At 41.8% G+C, this 18,078-nt stretch overlaps 1 protein-coding gene across 1 annotated transcript in view; it reads left to right on the forward strand.

Moving 5' to 3' along the window:
• The window catches only part of EFCAB5 (EF-hand calcium binding domain 5), a 41,789-nt gene extending 24,029 nt beyond the window's left edge, over positions 1-17,760 (forward strand). The window contains exons 9-21 of the mRNA XM_055794485.1: positions 852-951; positions 1,671-2,558; positions 4,458-4,672; positions 5,916-6,072; positions 9,383-9,672; positions 10,484-10,656; positions 11,402-11,630; positions 12,352-12,504; positions 13,708-13,805; positions 14,613-14,866; positions 15,428-15,657; positions 15,858-15,954; positions 17,416-17,760. Of these exons, the coding sequence (XP_055650460.1) occupies positions 852-951; positions 1,671-2,558; positions 4,458-4,672; positions 5,916-6,072; positions 9,383-9,672; positions 10,484-10,656; positions 11,402-11,630; positions 12,352-12,504; positions 13,708-13,805; positions 14,613-14,866; positions 15,428-15,657; positions 15,858-15,954; positions 17,416-17,540 (3,009 nt within the window). The 3' untranslated portion in view covers positions 17,541-17,760. The remainder of the gene's footprint in view (positions 1-851; positions 952-1,670; positions 2,559-4,457; positions 4,673-5,915; positions 6,073-9,382; positions 9,673-10,483; positions 10,657-11,401; positions 11,631-12,351; positions 12,505-13,707; positions 13,806-14,612; positions 14,867-15,427; positions 15,658-15,857; positions 15,955-17,415) is intronic.
• The last annotated feature ends 318 nt before the right edge of the window (positions 17,761-18,078 follow it).

Raw genomic sequence — 18,078 nt, forward strand, 5'->3', positions numbered from 1 at the left:
ATGAACTGAAGTAAATCTGTTCTCTGATTAACTACCATATTTCATTAATGGAAGGGAGATTATGAAAGTGGCAGGACAAATAATGACAACAGGAATTCGTCATAAAATGGAAAACTTGTGATCGTTTAGATTTGCTTTACTTTTTAAACTCTCAATTTCCTGATTGGAAATGACCCACTTAATTGTCTTTTCCTGGTTTTATTGTCTTTATACACTCACCCTGAGCACCAAGGACTTAATAAACTCTGTGTGCTTTTCTGCATTGGAACTACTGATACCTCTCTCACCTCTGTGGTCAAACATGTTATGAATTTTTAAAGGAAATTAGGGAGGTTGTCATAATAGCTCAGATTTTCGGACTAATTATTTTCCAGGCAGTTGCCAATACCTAACACTTCAAAGGAAATGATGGGGCATAAACACAAACTACAGTGTGCAGTCACTAACATAATACAGCACACCCATAATATGTGAAAATTCTTCCACAGTATTGTCAGGCAATCAATACTTGTCCTGAAAGTATGAAATGTTGAAGCTTTGATCTTTGCATGAAGAACTCCTTTGGCAGAAGTAGCTACAGTCACCTAACTGCAATTTGTCAAGAATATCCAACATACATAATGTACCTGCCAAGTGATATGTATGGGGAGTTCCAGCTAAGCCCAGATAATATTTTTTTGCCTTTATGAAATAAATTCACTTCTCTGAGATTTGTACTGATGTTCTGGTAATGGCTCATTTTCAGGCACAGGTAGTTCTTAGCTAATGGTGCCTTTGTAGTGCTGCAAATGTTGATGTTAAGTCCCAAGAACCACAGGAAAAAAAACAATAACGATGATCTTCTTGTCTAGGTTGGTCTCTTAGATAGACAAAAAATACTTGCCCTGCTGGCAGACTTCTATGACAGAAGCCCGGTGATTGCTAGGAGGGGATTTTGTAACCCAAGACAGTGTAAGTATGTGGGATGTTTTGATTGTGGTTAAAACATTAGAAAGCCACATGAGCTTGTATAGTTAATACATGTCTTATAAGTGTTACCAGAAGCGAACAGAGCCTAAAAAAGAACCCAAATGATTAATGTGACCTATACGCCATCATTTGCAAACATGTTTTGCAAACTGTGACACAATGTTTAGAAATACTTCAGAATCCAAAACTTTTCCTTCCTACAAAATTGTGAAGTACTTTTTGGAAGTAGAATTAAAGAAAAACTACTTTTCCTGAAACAATTGTTCTTTCTTACTGGGCAATATTATAAGTTAATTTTGTGTTTACACTAAGATTTCTCCAGGAACATGGAAAGATAAAGAAAAAACACAGAGAACTATCTACATGAAAGTAATAATTTTTTATATTGGACATTAATTAATTGCTAAGATCAAATGCAAGACAAATTACAGCTTTCCTTCTTAGTATGGAGAATTATGAAACCAATAATTATTTCAAAAGAAATATGGTGTAATACACAACAACAAGTGCAGTTCTCTGCAGGCAAAGACATTATTCTGAAGTTTTGTGTTTCTGAGATGTGTGTTTGCAGAAGGTACTTTCTGATAGTCTGTATTTGCTTGGAATACCTTTTTTCTTTTTCTTTAAGTTTTCTTATGCAATGCTAAAGAACATAAAACCCATGCAAACTATCAACTTATTGACAATTTTTTCTATTTTAGGGCCAATAATTGAACTGCAAGAGATTGAGCCTGCAGATTTATGGGGAGGCCTTGATGACCCGGAAGTTTGTGAGGAACTCAGTGTAAAGTTAGTCTTGTCTCAAACAGGAATTTCTGGGGGAGAGATTTTGGCATATGAACCTGTAGGTGATAATAGACAAGGCACAAATAGAATAAGAACTAGTAGCAGAGAAGATCTTTTTGAACAAATGGGCATGACTGAAGCTAAGACTGGAGGAATTTCTAAGGAAGAAAACCAAGCACCAGAATCAAGTGATGCTGAAGTGAGAAAGGAATGTGAGGATGCTGTGTCAGCAGTGAAAAGTACTGATTTTGAAGCTAGTGATTTGGATGGAGATACTGTACATAGTGAGAAATCCAGTTTCCATGAAGACACCAAACCTGAGAGGGAAACTGAGTCTGCAACTGCAGACAGGCAGAAGGAAGCTTTGCCAGGATCAGCCTCTACTGGGTACAGTCTCAGTAGAGATGGAGAACCTGGATCTGAAAAACAGGTGGAAGAAGAGGAATTTAGCTTGGGTAGAAAGCCTGATACAGAAACAAGTAGGGAAGAAGTTTCTCGTATCTCGGACAGAGAACCTGGCTCAGAAGGGCAAGTTAGTCAGGTGGAGGACAAGCTGATTACAGAAACAACCAACACAATTTCAGGACCAACACCTGAAGCTACATCCATGACCTCAGCAGACAGAGCTGTGGCAGACATGGATGTCATTGATTCAAAACAGGATGCTCCACTTGCAGAGGTTGTAAAAGAAACTCCTGCAGGAGAAGAGAGTTTTTCTAGGCAGCGTGGCAGCCAGTTTGGCCAACAGACAAGCTCGGAGACGAGACTGCAGGATGAGGACCTTCTGCCAGACCAGGGCAAAGGTAAAGCATTCCCCTTTATTCTGGCAGACCTGAATCTTTTGCACTGTATAAATTTGGACTGGTTTAACTATAGGTGTGATTTTAATCCATTCCAAAATTACTGAAAGCATGTGGGTGATTTCTGAATACAGAAGACCATAAGCTTTGATATCTTCTTAGCATGGTGTCTTCTGCCAAGTTTTCAGTGTGCTCCTCTCACAGGACAGCAGGTGAGTCACTTTGCTGGTGATCTGTATTCAAAGCACTGAGCAGGCACTTTAATTCAAGCAGGCACTTTCTGAAGCAGCAGCATTTTTATAATAAGGAGAAACTTTTATGTTCTGTTTCACTCTGTAATATTAGTATATAAGACAGGAGCCTGAGCACGTTAAATCTAAAAATTACTTTTAATCATTTTTAGACTGTGATTGCCTATAGGGAGACACAGTATGAGATCAAATAGCAGGAACCTTTTATTTTAATCTCCTACTGTGATTCAAAAGGACTATCATACGTTTTAATTGTGTACAAAGGCCCTTGTTCTAGGAAGGCTGTGGTCAGGCAACTGTGTGCTTTGCAAGAGGTACTTGCTTAATCATACCAGAAGGACCAACTTCTTCCTTTCTAGTGCTCTGTGAATACACTCTTCTCACAGTAAGAACTGGTTCAGAGCAGTCTAGTGACAGATTTATTACATAAAGGGCTGTAAAACTGATGGTACAGCCCACTGGTACCTACAGCTTTCTGTGGTTAACTCCCAGTACACAGCACTAACCTGTCATTCAGCCAGGCCCTGGGTGTGCATCCTGCATTGTTTGGGGCATGTACTACTTCACTCCTCAGAGCAGATTCTCACCCTGTTCTCCCAGAAACAATGGTGCGGTGGTACGATACTCTTTGAGAGAAAGGTGAATGGAAGCAAGAAGTCTGAATATAATTTTGAACCGATCTTGGAAAAGATTTATCTTATTACTCTTGCTAAATGGATGTTTGTAGCTATGCTTAAGAAATGGAACATTCACCAGGTGAATTGCAGGAAGCAGTATTTCCAGACAGTAAAAATAAATAGCTACTGATAACAAGAATAACTCCAGAGACACAGAGGTAGATTTTACATATTAATCAGCAGGGTGCTTAGACTAGTAAGCTCTCGTTTACAGAAGATTTCTTTTTAAAATTGCAGGTCCAGGACGCTCAGACAGACAGGATCCTCCAGCTGAAGCTAGCCAGGAATTTGAAGTGCCATGGTCAGGTGATGGCTCTTTTCATCTGCTTCAGAAACTATTGCTTGGATATATGTTTATAAAAGCTTTTAGAAAAGCTATCTTGTGTCTTTTTTAAAAGCTTACATGATTACAAGATGTATTTTATCTCTCATCAGGTGACCTTCTGACTGGTGACCTAAGTTGCAGTTATAGCAGCTATGCAGAGAGAATTCCAGAGGACTGGAAGTGTGAGAATACTAGATTTCCAGGTATTTGGTCATAAAGCTGTGTGTTCACTTGGGCACATAGTGGCTGGTGGTGTCTGCAGATGTGCCAGTACTGCTGAGAGCTGAACGTTTTGGCAAGAATACAAACGCTACCTCCCCAAGCTGACTTCGATAAGAGCAATGTAGTCTTTGTCTCAGAAGGCCACTTGCTGTGTAACAGTAATTTCAGCTCACCTGTGAGCTGATTCAGTGATTTGACCTGGTTGTATGATAGCATCCATGCTACACTGGAGCATAAATCTGAAGAGATACTATTAGAAAAGTGTAAGCAGATTAAGGCCTTTAGTCAGCATGGAGTCAGTCCATATTCAGCCATAATTTCATTGGATAGGAAGTGCAGAATTCAGGACTGTGTTGATACCTGCCACGTGGCTGGCTTTAGGGTAGCTTTTGGCTTCCTGTGACGCACTGTGCTTTCTGCCTTTCAGACTTACATCCCATCATGGCAGAGATTCAGAACCGCTGGGCTTCTCATACTAGGAGTGCCTTTGATGAAAGCTGCCTCAACCTGCCACAGTTTGTACAGCTCATGGAAACATTTGTTGGTGAAGACATTTCTCTGCCTACTGTGAAGATGCTTATTGCATTTATCAAAGAAGAATACAAACAGACAGAAGAGGAAAAAATGGAACAACTAGAAAAAGTAAATATTGATAAGTTCTGCTGACACCGTGTCCAAACAAAAAACAATTAAATGCCTACAGACACTTACAAAGTCAACTTGTAATCTCATGCTGGCAGAGATATTCACTCACAGCCTTGCATTCTCTATTTCTTCAAGAGACCTTTTACCCCTTTGTTTTCATATGGATCCTCCCTCCCTAGCCCTTAGCTCTAGAGGTGATGACAGACTCATCCTGTAAGAGGTTGTCTGTTCTAGAGTAGGACTTGGTGAGACAGCAGGTTGATAGTTAATTGTGAAAGAGCTCAAAACATTCCATTCTGCTTATTCACCTTTATAAAAGCCAAGAACCTGATCTCTGACCTACTGCACTGGCATGTACATATGAGGTTGTAGATGTTTTGGGGAGGATTTTAAAACAAATATGTTTGGGTTTGCTATGTGCATGGCTGTATGTGAATGTGGACATGCTTTTTTGTGTTTAAGTTACAAGGTGCTCTTGCCATGCATTGAAAAAATATATTCCCCTTCAGCAATACCATCATGCACAGCATAAGGGTGCCCCATACCACTTCATAGTACAGATGTATTTTGTGGTGGGTCTGTCCACAGTAGCCACTCTAGCTGCGTTTTCCTCAGAGCTCTTTCTAGTTTCCCTCTGTGCCGCTGACCTAATTTGGGTGAGATATTGGATCTGACGGCTCTACTGTCCTCACACTGAACACAACACACACACTGGCAGTATTTTGGCCTTGGAGAGAATTCCACTCCAGCCATTTATCACTGTATGCTGTGCAAAGACTGGGTTTAAAGGACAAATTCTATATGCATTTGCTTGGAGCCCACACTCTTCAGGGCAGCACCAGCAAAGTCACAATATATGGAAATGCAAACTGTCACATCTTTGGGTGTTACTAACAAGGCTGTGATCAGTTCTTGCTAGGAAGACATTTGTACTCTGGGAAACTTGCACTTACCTGAATTGATCTCACCTTAGATCCAAGCTTCATTGTTCACAGTGAAATAACACTGCAGTGCTGATTCTTCCTGGTAAAACTGAACTGTTGGCTGTGTTTAGTGTTTCCAATTATCTGTCTCCCAGGTTTAATGATTCCTCTCCAGGTCCAAGCTGTGTATGTTTGTATTTGGCCTGGCCTATAGGAACTACATGACTGGCATGCCACTGTAGTTTCCATACTTTACGTATAGACACTGAACATTAATGTCCAGGAGTTAACAAAGACTGGCTGTTCCTCTGTTGTAGGTTCACCACATTTCTCACATGGCCCGACGGAAGTTGCTTTTGGAGGCACTTTTTGAAAAGTGGGACAACAATGCATCTGGGTTTCTGGACCTGGAGGAGGTAGATGCTGTTCTAAGCACATTCAAGGAAGGGATGGAAAAAGAGGCCTTGAGGAAGGGTAAGGAGACAGCTCTGCTCTGAGACAACACAGTAGGCCTTGAACCATCCAACAGCGGTGCTGATGAGGTTGTTGGCAAGCACCAGTCTCTTTTGTTTTTGTGAGCGGTTGTAAGCATACATGGTATGATGTATAAAATGAACAGTTATCCAGACCTACTTGTTAATGCATAGCTCCATCCCCTCCTCCTGTGCAAGACTCCTCTGTGACAGAAGCCCAGTCAGAGAGATGGCCCAATGCTTTCATGATACTGTGATGTGCTGAAAAATTATTTCAGCTGTAACATGCAATGTATACTTGTGATATGGCAGTGAAAAACTTGCGTAAAGCCTGAGGACATGGTTAGCCTGAGGACATTGTTGCCCTTTTAGTCTAGCCCATCTGTGTTACCCAGCTATTTTTAATAGATCCATTTTACTGTGCTATCTGCAGGAACGTATCTCACAGGAGAGAACAACAGCTTTCCTTATGGGTCTCAAATAGCCTTCAGTAATCCACACTGTTTCGCAGTTCTCAGGAATTAGATAGAAACTTTGAGTCTCACTTCTCTGTTGGTTCCTTTCTATGAACAAACTTCGCAAATTTGGTCACTGACAGAATAGACTTGGGTTAGTCAGAAGTGCTGCAGGTTCACCTGGACCTGTCTGGCAGCCTTATGCATGTGAACATGTGGGCCTTAGGTGGTCTGAAATACTCCATTAGCAGTTAAGAACATGTCTACATATGTGCTTGAGTGGAGAGGTTTATTCATCTCTATGTTCATCTTACTGTTGCTTGTTCTGCCCCACATTACTAAAAATGGCTCATTTTGGCAACCACCAAAATCTCTATCCTTTAGCTCGCTTGAGGCAGCTGGTAGGGTGGGGAGAGCACCAGCATGCTACTGTTAATAGTCTCCAGGCTGTACAGCCACAGAAGAAACTGGCAGTTAACAGCTCTCTTGTATTCAAGGCATGCCGGAACACACTACAGAAATATGGAAGGATATAGTCCCTTCCGTGAAGAGCTCATAAACTAAAGGACAAATAAATAGAAAGAGAGCATAGCAAAATCTATACCACCTACAAGCGACATAAAACTATTTCTAGTAGCTCAAACCTAATCTCTCAAAGACATTATGGAACAAACAGGTTTGGTGGAAGAGTTCACAGACATTGCACTGCTCCTGGATGAAAACACAGGGTGAAAAGTGGGTAAAATTATTTGATTTTCATTGTAAGGGAAAAGTGTAACATTAATGATGTAATGGGGAAAACTAATTCATTATGCTGTGGCTCAGTAATGAAGGAACTGATCATGACCTTTTCAACTTCATGTGTATTTCTTTCTTCATCTCTTTCTTCAAAGAGAGGAGAAAGTGGAAGTGAAGATCCAAACTTTTATACCATCAAAAAATTCTCCATTCTAGTTCTGTCAGGAAGTCAGAAATGAAATTAAAAACCACTGAACATTGGTTAGATGATGGGCAGGGTAAGACAGCATTAATGGTCAGCTCCACCATGGTCAGGGCCAGTTAGTATTGCTACTTCTACAGCTAAAACTTGTGGTAAAAGGCCCCCTGACTTCTGTGGGGGAAGGAGGAGGCTCTCAGCTCCCATAAACATCCCTATCTTGGATGCCCTGGGAGGCAATTGAGGCAGCTCCCTGCCTGTTCCTCTGCATCATTAATCAAAGCATTTTCTATTACACTGTTCCATATAGCCCACTGTATGTATTGATCACAAAATACTCTCAGTTTAACAGTAAAGTCACACTTCTACCTATATATCTTTGCTTGCTTAGTTTGCTCCTCAGAAGTGGCTTGATGAATCGCACTCTTTCCTTCTTCGGGCCCAACAGGATTTGAAATCAGGATGCAGAAAAAAATGAAAGTGTTAGTCGTTGCAGTGCTCAGGGGAGGCACTGCCAGGAGCGAGAGCAGGCAAGCGCAGCTTGGGCAGAGCACCCGATGAATCCCGGGTTTCCAAAGCCGGGAAACTGCCTGCAACTTCCAAAGGCTGTGCAAGAGCACCCCCGTGAGCCCAGCGCTCTGGTGGGGGGCTTGGAAGAACTGGCACAGGGGTTAAACAGCTCTGTTAGGCTGGCTCCTGGTTTAAGTAACATCTGAATAGAAAGAAAGCGGTGGGGAAAATCTATGTTTTCATTGAATTACAAGTCTGAAACGAGTCCCATTTTTCTTCAGGACCTCTGGGCAAACTGGAAGTTTGTGAACTAGAGTGAGTAGGCACAGGAAAGCAATTCTTAAGAATCATTTGACCCTTGTGGCATTCCTCTTTCCCCCTGACTCCAAGCAACAGGAAACTGTGCCAGTCCTTTCTACTTCATCTCATTTGGGCCGGCTCAGCTGCAATCCCTGGGACATGAAAAAGGGGATGGAGGCATGGCTCCACTCGCTGGCCTTGTGCAAGACGGGAAGGAGCAGCCTCTGTGCATTCATCTTTACTTCTTCACTCCCCTGGGAGCTAACAGGCAACACTTCACTGTTTTAGATGTTTCTCATATTAATTTATTCTTCTAAACGATGTATTTCTTATAAAAACTCCCTTGCTCCTTTTGCTCCCCATCTATATCTCTTGGTGCAGTACAGGTGATGCCAGAGCACCGTTGTCCTGTCCTCTCCGTGACTTCAACAGAGCTTTCATTTTCTTTGCTCTCTGTCTATAAGATTTAGCACAATACAGATGTTATTTCAGTAATTCATCAAAGGCACTTAAAGAAGGATAATTAAGAATGATAGTAACTTTGGAGGGCCTGAAAAGAAAAAAATAATGTCTGCAAGTATGGTATATATAATGGAAAATCAAAGAATATAAGTGATCTCTGAAATCATCTGTAGACCCTGGCCTTCACATTTTTAATGGGAGTGATGAGTAGTTTATCTGTAAGGTCTCAGCTATATTACTGTACACAGGATGCCTACCTGTGGCCCAGTCCCACCAGCCCCTCAAGTGTCCACAAAATTTGGTTCTGATGTGGAAACACCTCTAATTTTTGATAACTCCAAGCAGCTTTCCTATTTTCCATTGATCTTTGTTGCAGAGGTACAAAAGGGCACAGGAGCAATGCTGGGCAGGTTTCTTTCTCAGGAGGTGAGAAGGCAGGAGGAAAAGGTACATCCAGTGTGGAAGCTGGAGATTACTTGTCATGATGACAACTTCCATTTAGGAGACAGCTGGAAGAAACCCAGAATGACAGACTGGAGCACTCCACCCAAAGCCAGTTTAGGCTTGATTCATATTTTGCACAGGAAAAAGCAGAACTTACTATTCAAATAGACTGTCTCTGTCTTATTTTCTGTTTCTTCCACTAGCAAAGAAACACCTTTGCTCCCGTTACCCACAGCTCAGCAGAGTGGGGAAGCTATCCCCAAGGGCATTCCAGACTTTCCTTGAGTTAGTTGCTTCTGAGTTTACTGGCAATGAGGATGAAGCTATTGACAACTTGGTGGAATTTCTGACCACAAGCGTGGAGCGAAGTCGCATGGAGTGCTTGCGGAGTTTAACCAGGAGGAAATGGCTGCACAATATCCAGCAAGCAGCTGAGACCAGCGGAGCGAGCATGGAACCTGTTTACAAAGCCGTGTTTAAGGCCCTCTCCCAGGTACGCATCCCAGGGAGCACGAGCATCATTTGTGTTGGGATTGTGACACTGACTTCAGACGCTGGTGCGTGTGAGTGGAACTGGCATGGGAGGCTGGTCTGAGGCTGGTTTCCTTGTGCACTTGGCTGATGTTCAGGAGAGCCCATGGTTGTGCACAGAAAGAGTCACAAGTCAGATCTGTGAGACAAGAATTCCTGTGCATGCTCTACCACTACAAAATGCAGGGATACTTATGTCTTACTTTTGAAAAAGCTGACTCGGATCGAGCCTGGAAATCCATAGTTATAGTTTTGGAGCTTCTGCAATGAAAGACACCAGAGTCGGTTTGGAGATAGTTGCATTTTTAACTTGCAGCTGCAACTTTAGATGTTTGTCCTCACCATTAAAGCATTCCTCAAAGCCAAACTTCTCTGATGGTAGCTGAAGTGTTTTTACAATATTGTGTAGGTTTGTAAATGTAGCAGCTCTGGCACTTGTCTGATTTTTCCTAAGGAATCCCCCATTGGGAAAGAAATCCATAGGACTTTTGCTTAGGCGCAGATTATAATAAGGGATTATTTTTATATGAACTTCTCCCCATTAGCAGCAGGAAAAAAGAAATCCATTTTCTTTGCCAGCCAAAATACCAAGTGTTTTGTACCGGTCAGAGACAATCATAGCATAGACACATACATGTCATGCAGCTGGTGTGTGACACACAAAATCAGTGACCGAGAACAGCATCTCAGCAAAAAATGAGACAAGTGCTAAGTACATGAAATAAGTGTAATGGGTAATGTACATAATGTAATGGGAAACATGTGGTTGCTAGGATGCAGAAGCCCATGGGGATAACAAGAAGATCAGTGCATATATTGCCCTTTTGGAAGAGAACCAGCTCTCACCAGGGCACGGGCAGTTTCTGCTACGCTATGTGGCATGTACCGCAGATGATGCTCCATATGTTCTAAACCAGACACTTTACAAAGACATGAAAGGAGTAAGGTAGGAAAAGCTGCAAATGACTGTTCCTTTTTCTCAAAAATATTTGGAATGTAGGGGTACCGGGCAGTGTTTGGGGGGCACTGGAAAGAGAGGTTGATAGAGTACTCCAGAGAGGAAATCCCCTCAGGGACTGTTGTGGAATAATTCATTATCATATACATGCCGTTATACTCTGCACGGTCTACTTAGAACTGCTCTTTTTGGGATTTCACTACTTTCCTTGGGGAAATTAGCTCACCGTCTAATAAACCTCATTCTTTAGCAAATGTCTGTTGCATTGGGCCTACATTTCCTTCTTTAAAATTAATGCCTTTATACCAGTTGACATCCACAGGATATTTTTCGAGAACAATGCCTTTCCTTCCCTAGTGTATATAAACTATAAACAGCTTTCATGCCTCTTTACTTCTCATTTCCAAAAGCTAGACACACTTGTCTCTTTCTTTAAACATCGCTTCTTCTAACCTATTAAATGTAACTGCTGCTTGCTTCTGTATTCCTTTCATTACATTCATTAGTTTACGTTTTTAAAATGTCCCAAGGATGAAAAGTGCCTTATTTATTACCACTGTCTTTGGGATGCAAGTGGTAAATGTGGTATTTCTGTGTGTGGTCAAAGTAAGGAGCTAACACCTTCCTTCTCCAATGCCAAAAAGCAGGGAGAGATCAAAGCTGCAGTATTTATTGTTTTGCTAAAAGTTTTCTGCTACTCTTAACAAACCTCCTCAATAAGTTTATTTTTCAGCTTTGCAGCTGTTGAAGAGGGAAAGCCAATCCATGTTCCAAGAGTTCAGTTCCACGGAAATATCCACTTCTGGAACTATGACTGCCCAGTGGAGGAAAGAAAAGGTTCGTTTCTGGTACTGCCATTGCACGATGCTCGCTGGAGAGCCTTTGGCATTCTAGGACTTGACACTCTTCGGGACCAGTGTGAGAAAACCATCTTTCTGACCCATGAGATCAGTTTCTATCAGGTGGGCACCACCACAAAGCAATTTGTTAGACCATTCTTCAAACAACTGTGTAGGGACAGTGTGAATTTTATGTGTTTGGTTTCAGTAATTGCAAGATGTACAACTAAGATAAGAACCGTGGGTCCCTTTCTACTGTATATGGTGCAAGTGGTGTGAGCATAACACTTTATCAATCTTACCGATTAGCATCTTATCTGTAATTGATTATGAGGTATCACTTCATCAATAATTTAAGCTACTCCAGACTAGTAAATTAATCGCACTTTTGTGCAAAGCCCAAAGATAGTAGCTTTTATTTCCTGAAGCTCTGAACCTCATGTTTGTGTTTGTTTCCATAAAGTGGCTTGAAACCTTCTTTTTCATATGATGGAATAATTATAAGCCACAGCAGTCTGGGACTTCTTTGGGATGCTCTTTAGGATCAGCCTCATTGTGGATGCACCATTTGGGCAGCAGGGAGCGCAGCAAGCCAACATTACCAGGCAATTTGGCAACCTCCACTGAGGAGCAACTTTGTCAGGTTCAGGACTTGGGTACTCTGGAGCTTTAGAGCATTATTTGATAAGGGATGTTTCACAGATACTTTTCAGTTTTAGAAGTTCTGATTAACGTAATTTATTCCAACCATTTTGCTTCATTTTGCTGCACAAACCTTTCCCCAGCTTTTTTCCCCAAATAGTACAGAACTGTCCAGCTTATTTGAAGGATTCTGCTTTCACAGGGAGTTTCTCACGCATTCAGCAAAGCCTACCACCATATCCACACACTGGAAAATGTTCTACAGATGACTGTTACTGCTCTGGACTGGTTGTATCCCAGGGCTCCCAGCATCCACAATGTCATTATGTACCTGGTGGAGCCTGGCAAAGACAAGGTACGCAGATCACTGCACTGAAAAGCCTGTAAGCCAGGAGCTGAAACACTTCTCTAGTGAGGACCTGCCATTTCTAGCTGCCTGTGATTTCCCAGTGGTTTTATCATAAAAACTGGGGTTTGCCTGAGATTCTTGTGCATGCCTGTGCAACAAAAGGGCTACAAAGGTAAAGAGAGAAGTTTTCTTGTCTAACGGAAGCCAGTCTTCATTCTTTTCATCCTCCCGTGTAACACAATCCAAGAACACTGCTACTATACCCCCTTGTCCGTGGGAAAGGGAATATTCTCCTGCTTCAATGCTCACAGCTGCATAGCAATGAATAGAGCAAAACCCCACACCTATCCATCCATCCATCCATCTGTAGCTTTGCTGTCTGGGACCTCCGCAGAGGGAGATGCTCTTCTGTGGAAATTCTGTGAATGTCAAAATTATGGTATTTTATAGGAAAAAAAGAATGCCCTAGCTAATGTATTAGCTCTTCATTCTGAACTAATGTCAGCAGCCAAGACATAAACACAACTCAGGAAGTGGCTGCTTCCCAATTAGCTAGGTTGTAAAGGCAGCTCCCTCCCTGCGGATCATATTCCAGTTGTTCAGCAGGCACTCAGGCCCTGGGAAGCTTGTCACTTCATGTACAAGTGAGTTAAGAAGATGAAAAGGGTATGCAATATTTAGGACTGATCCTGTGTCATCACAAAGTCTGTATGACATCTGCTGTAGCCATAATTCAGCTGCTTCCTCTGATAAGCATGGTTTATGTTGGCAGCTTTCTGTTGCCGTTCCAGGCTCTGCACTGTTCCCTTGTTAGCTGCCTGACAGCCAGGTCATTTTCTCCCCTCTGCGCTTTCCATGTGTCCAAGTACACCAACCAAATGTGACATGAGAAAGGGGATTGCAGGAGGATGGGAAAAAGAAGGGAAACCTCTTCTTGGCTTGTGGCTGTTCCTCAGTGTGCAGCCTGCGGGTGGATTAAACTGTCTGGCTGAGGGAGGTCCAGGGCACATTCTTCATGCATCTTGAGCGACACGCTCTGGGAATAAAACCAAGCACTGTTGGGAGATGTCTTTAAACCATCCCATTGCCCTTGAACGTACATAGGAGTTTCCTTTAAGAAATAAACAATTCCCTCCCTCTCCAAGCTTCCAAATGGCTGTTCCTTTCTCGGATGCAGCTAAACCTCCCTTTTCTCTCCAGCAGATACAGGACTATGCTCTGCGCAAAATTATTACTATGGATAATACAGGACAAAAAGAAATTCATAGCTCTCCTGTTCTTCTCCTCAGAAAAGAAAACTTCTTAAGGTAGGCTCCAGCACCTGCAGTCGAACTAGGTGACCCCAGCCTGCACCAGGCATGTCCACATTACATAAAGCCCATGGTAATGCAGCCCTGCAAGAGCATCTGGCTGTAGCGCTGCTCTCACAATCAAGGCTTCTGGTGCGTATGCATGTGATGCTGAATTATGAAGGGGTGAGCAGTATGTTCTCTTTGAGTTTAGGCCTGCAAAAACGTAAATTCCAACTTAATGCTTACCAGCTGAGCTGCCCAGCAAGCTCTACATCTGCTGTGAAAGGTCTGCAGGATTAGAGCCTACACTGAACCATTTTGCTCTTTAGAATAATTTGTCTTTTTTCCTGGCCATATTAGTCTCATCTCCTTCAATGATCAGTTTCCTTCCACTGCCAAGATCCTCACAGACTTGTCCTTTAAGGATATCATCCTTGTTGTCAGAGCTGGTTGAACAGCCACTTGCTGTTCCAGCAGATATTTTTACTTCTTATAAAACTCTGTAGAACAAATGTCAATGCGGTTATAAACAGGAAACTGTTTTTAAAGCAAGGTTTGTTAAATTCTTATGATTTTCAGTAATTGCCTTGGCTAGGCAATATTTTCTTCCACAATGCTATTTTCTCCTTTTTGTATAAGGCTTGAATGATACTGAAAGCTCTGTGTATTTTGGTTTAAGGAATTTAACAATGGTTTAGTAGTGTAATACCTTTGTTTTAACAAGAGATGAATGGCATCTTACTAAAATATGCTAAATAAATTACCAAAAGAAACCAGAATGGTAACATCTAGTGCATTTTCTTCTCTCTATTCTTATTTCAGAGATTACCTGTTTAAGTGCATAGACAGTTCAGAGGTCATTCGCACTTCTGTCTATGGCGAATACCACATTGCAGCAGCTCTCCACGACCTGTCAGGGCAAGCTCTTGGCCTATTTGACATCAGCATCAGACACCAGCAGAAATTACCACCTCATGAACACAAAGACCTGCAGAAAATGCTAAAGATGGCCCAAGCTGCCTGCTCTGAGATACTGAAGATGTCTTTAGAGGAAACAGAACCAACCTATGTACTGGGTATTGTGCATACAGAGCCAAAATAGGGGGGGTTTAGGGGTGAAATTAGGAATCTTGTCTAAAGAATTGTTCCTACAAGCATGGAAAGACACATACAAACCTTTGGTACACATGAACTATTCCGGGGAAAGCCAAAGTCCTCAGCAGAGTGCAGTTAAACAGAATGTTTACATTTTGACTCTGTTTTGACTCTGGTGTTTTGTGCCCAAGTCCCACTGATATCAAAGTGCTTTGTTGCCTTCAGGGATCTAGCATGTCCTCCTCAGAACTGCCCCAACAGAGAGCAAAAGAATTTGAATCTCACAGTTAGCAGAATTACCTGCATGCCTGAACCCTTTGTAGTCTCAGGACCTCTGCTTGCACCTAAGGCGAGTTTTGTCTCCTTCTCAAGCACATACCTCTTTTTAAAGTTTTGTAGAATACTTGGGCTGTATACAAATCAATCAGTCAAGGAGACAAAGAGTTAATCATAAAGAGGGCAGAGCCTTTCAGTCAGTAACATAAGACTTGAGTAGCAGGTGTTTCTGAGCAGCTTCTTGCAAGGTTTGCTTTTGATTCCAGGGTCAGAACATGTGGCAAATTTGAGGCATGCGGGGATTCTGTTCCACCAGTTCATGCTGCAGGACCTGCGCAAGTGTGTCCAGAAACTCAATGCCCAGAGCTTTGCTGAAATAAAGAGCTATGCAGAACCACCGGCTCTGGTACATAACATAGTTAAGGCTGTGCTGTTGCTTTTCCATCCAAACTGGAAGGTCTCAGAGGAGATGGAGAACTGGAGTCAGTGTAAACTGGTGAGACTTCAAAATGTTGAGACTGTTTTCTGTTCTTCCTCCCCCAGAAAGATACAGTGGAATTTGACAAGGGTGAATTGGCAGTGAAATAATTCATTGCCTACAGATTTCCTATATCCTTGTCTTAGCCATCTTTACTTCTGTAACCCACTCTTAAGTTTTGCACCACCACCTGACTCTTTTTCTTCTCTGCATTGCAGAAACTTGATGACAATTTGATTCAGGAGATTTATTGCTTTGATCCAACTGCTGCATCTGTGCAAGATCAAGCAGACCTGCTGCTAGACTGCATTACTGGTAAATATCAGAAACTAATTCTGAGATTACCAAGACACACCTTAGCAATGAAACAGTGTCAGTGGCAACCTTCAGCTGAGTGCTTTTAGGGCCCTTGTTTTAGAAATTAACTTCCATTCGCAATAGATTAAACAACAGATAAAGGGTCCTGAATATCTGTAGTCTTTTTTGGTCAGTAAAAGTCAACCTTTTAAATTTAGAATCAAAATTCCCTGCCTTAAGGGGAGCAGATCAGCTTTGAAACCTACCAGAACAAGCTATCTCATTGTAAACCTCCAGATAAATGTATCAAGAATTATGGTTCTTTTTGCAAGTAATATGTAAAGATATATTAAGAATGATGGCTCTTTTGGCAAGTAAATTTACTTCAGGCCTCCATGCCCTGCCCTGGGGACTGACCCAGCTCCAAACAGCACCATGATTGTGGGAGGACAGTGTGAGCCCTCCTCTTTGTAAACACCATCTGCCAGGTACTTAATATACTCACTGGCCATCTACAGGAGCTGGTTTTCAGTCTGTCTTTCTCTGTGTTTCAATGACTGTGGGCTTTTTTGGTGCCAGAGCGGTCAAGAGGCTATTATTATGTGCAGTATCTCTGCAAGAGAAATGACTGTTGTTCTGTTGAGATCTTTCCCTTGATGATCTAATGCCATCCTGAGAGGCCTGTTAAAAATCAAACGTGGACAAGAGTTGTTAATTTAGCTGGGGGCATTTATCAACACTACCCTGCCTACTGAGGAACAGTGAACACTTAGTGCAGTCATAGTTCCTTTTTGTGTGTTCTCCTCATATATATTACACTGATTAACTGGAAAGAACAAAGCAGGCCTAGAGCATCCAGTCTTCCTCCAGTTAGGGATGCAGATGTAACTAGAAAGAATGCAGCTTTGGCAAACTGTGGGTATGCTACAAAAGGTTGGTTTCCTGGGATGGAACTTATTTGGAGAGATCAGTGGTGTGAATACAGGCGTAACTCACAATTATAGGCGTTCCTTTAAAATTAACATCAGGTAAAGCTCATATGTTCCATATACGTGTGCTGTAACATAGAACAGAGCACAGAACCTACTCACAGCACAACCTTTAATGGTGTGATTCTGTGGTGACCTTTAATAGCATTTAGTGAAAGAGTTTTGAAAGATATTACTCTTAAATCTGAGCTTGGAAAAAAAAGCGCACTTTTCTTGTTTTTAATTATCAATTGTTTAGCATTAAAATACAGCAGAGCACTTTGTACAACAGGGGGCCTACCCCAATACAAGATAAATTATAATAAAAAGGCAGCACTCCTGTGCTTGGCTGCCACTGTCACAATAATGCTGTGTGCTTTCCAAAGCACCACCATTTTCCAGGGTGGGATCACTGTACTCAGGGAATGGTCCACTGATGGGATGATCTTGTGGTGACACTGCTTGTGGTTTTGAGTTGCCCTGTTGCAGTTACAGCTCTTCTTTGTTGCAGGGGTACCTAGAGCGGCGGTGCGGCAGCACGGCGGGGCTCCAGCCGAGTACCTGTATGACTGGGTACACACCTGCCTGTCGCTAGCAGAGATAACACGGAGCTTGGATCATGAAAAACCCCTTTAGCCCCTCTCAGCATCCAGTTCTAGCGTGTCTCCAATTAAATCTCTGAATTCCTCATCTAACCTTAGCAATTCTGGTATTTGACATCTGTTAGTTGACATCTTTTATTAAGTTAGCTGTTGTTTTATTTATGTTTTACACATAGCCACTAAGTATTTGTTGTAAAGATGGTTGGAAGTCTGTCAGAATTAAGAAAAAGCAATAAAAAGATTAAAGGAAACAATTTTGCTAGTATAGCTAGTAAATTTTAAAAGCTTGATTAAAAGCGTTGGTTTTGGGATTTTTTTAATTAATTCTGATGGGAAAGAGAGATAAGCAGGGATGGCTTGATGACTACCAAGCTACAATGCTCATAAAAGATACAGCAAAAATTTCCAGGATTCAGTCTCCTTAAATTACTCTTTAGGAATAATTTTAAGTAAAGGTTGTTGTTCATCAGCATTTTGTGAAGTTCTGAACACGCTGTAGAAAAGCCTTACACTTTTAATATAGCAGAAAAACCTTTCTTATTGGGATAAAGCTTGAGATTACCACCAACAGC

This window comes from Falco peregrinus, chromosome 2 (genome assembly GCF_023634155.1).
Source record: "Falco peregrinus isolate bFalPer1 chromosome 2, bFalPer1.pri, whole genome shotgun sequence".
In the NCBI taxonomy this organism is placed as follows: domain Eukaryota; kingdom Metazoa; phylum Chordata; class Aves; order Falconiformes; family Falconidae; genus Falco; species Falco peregrinus.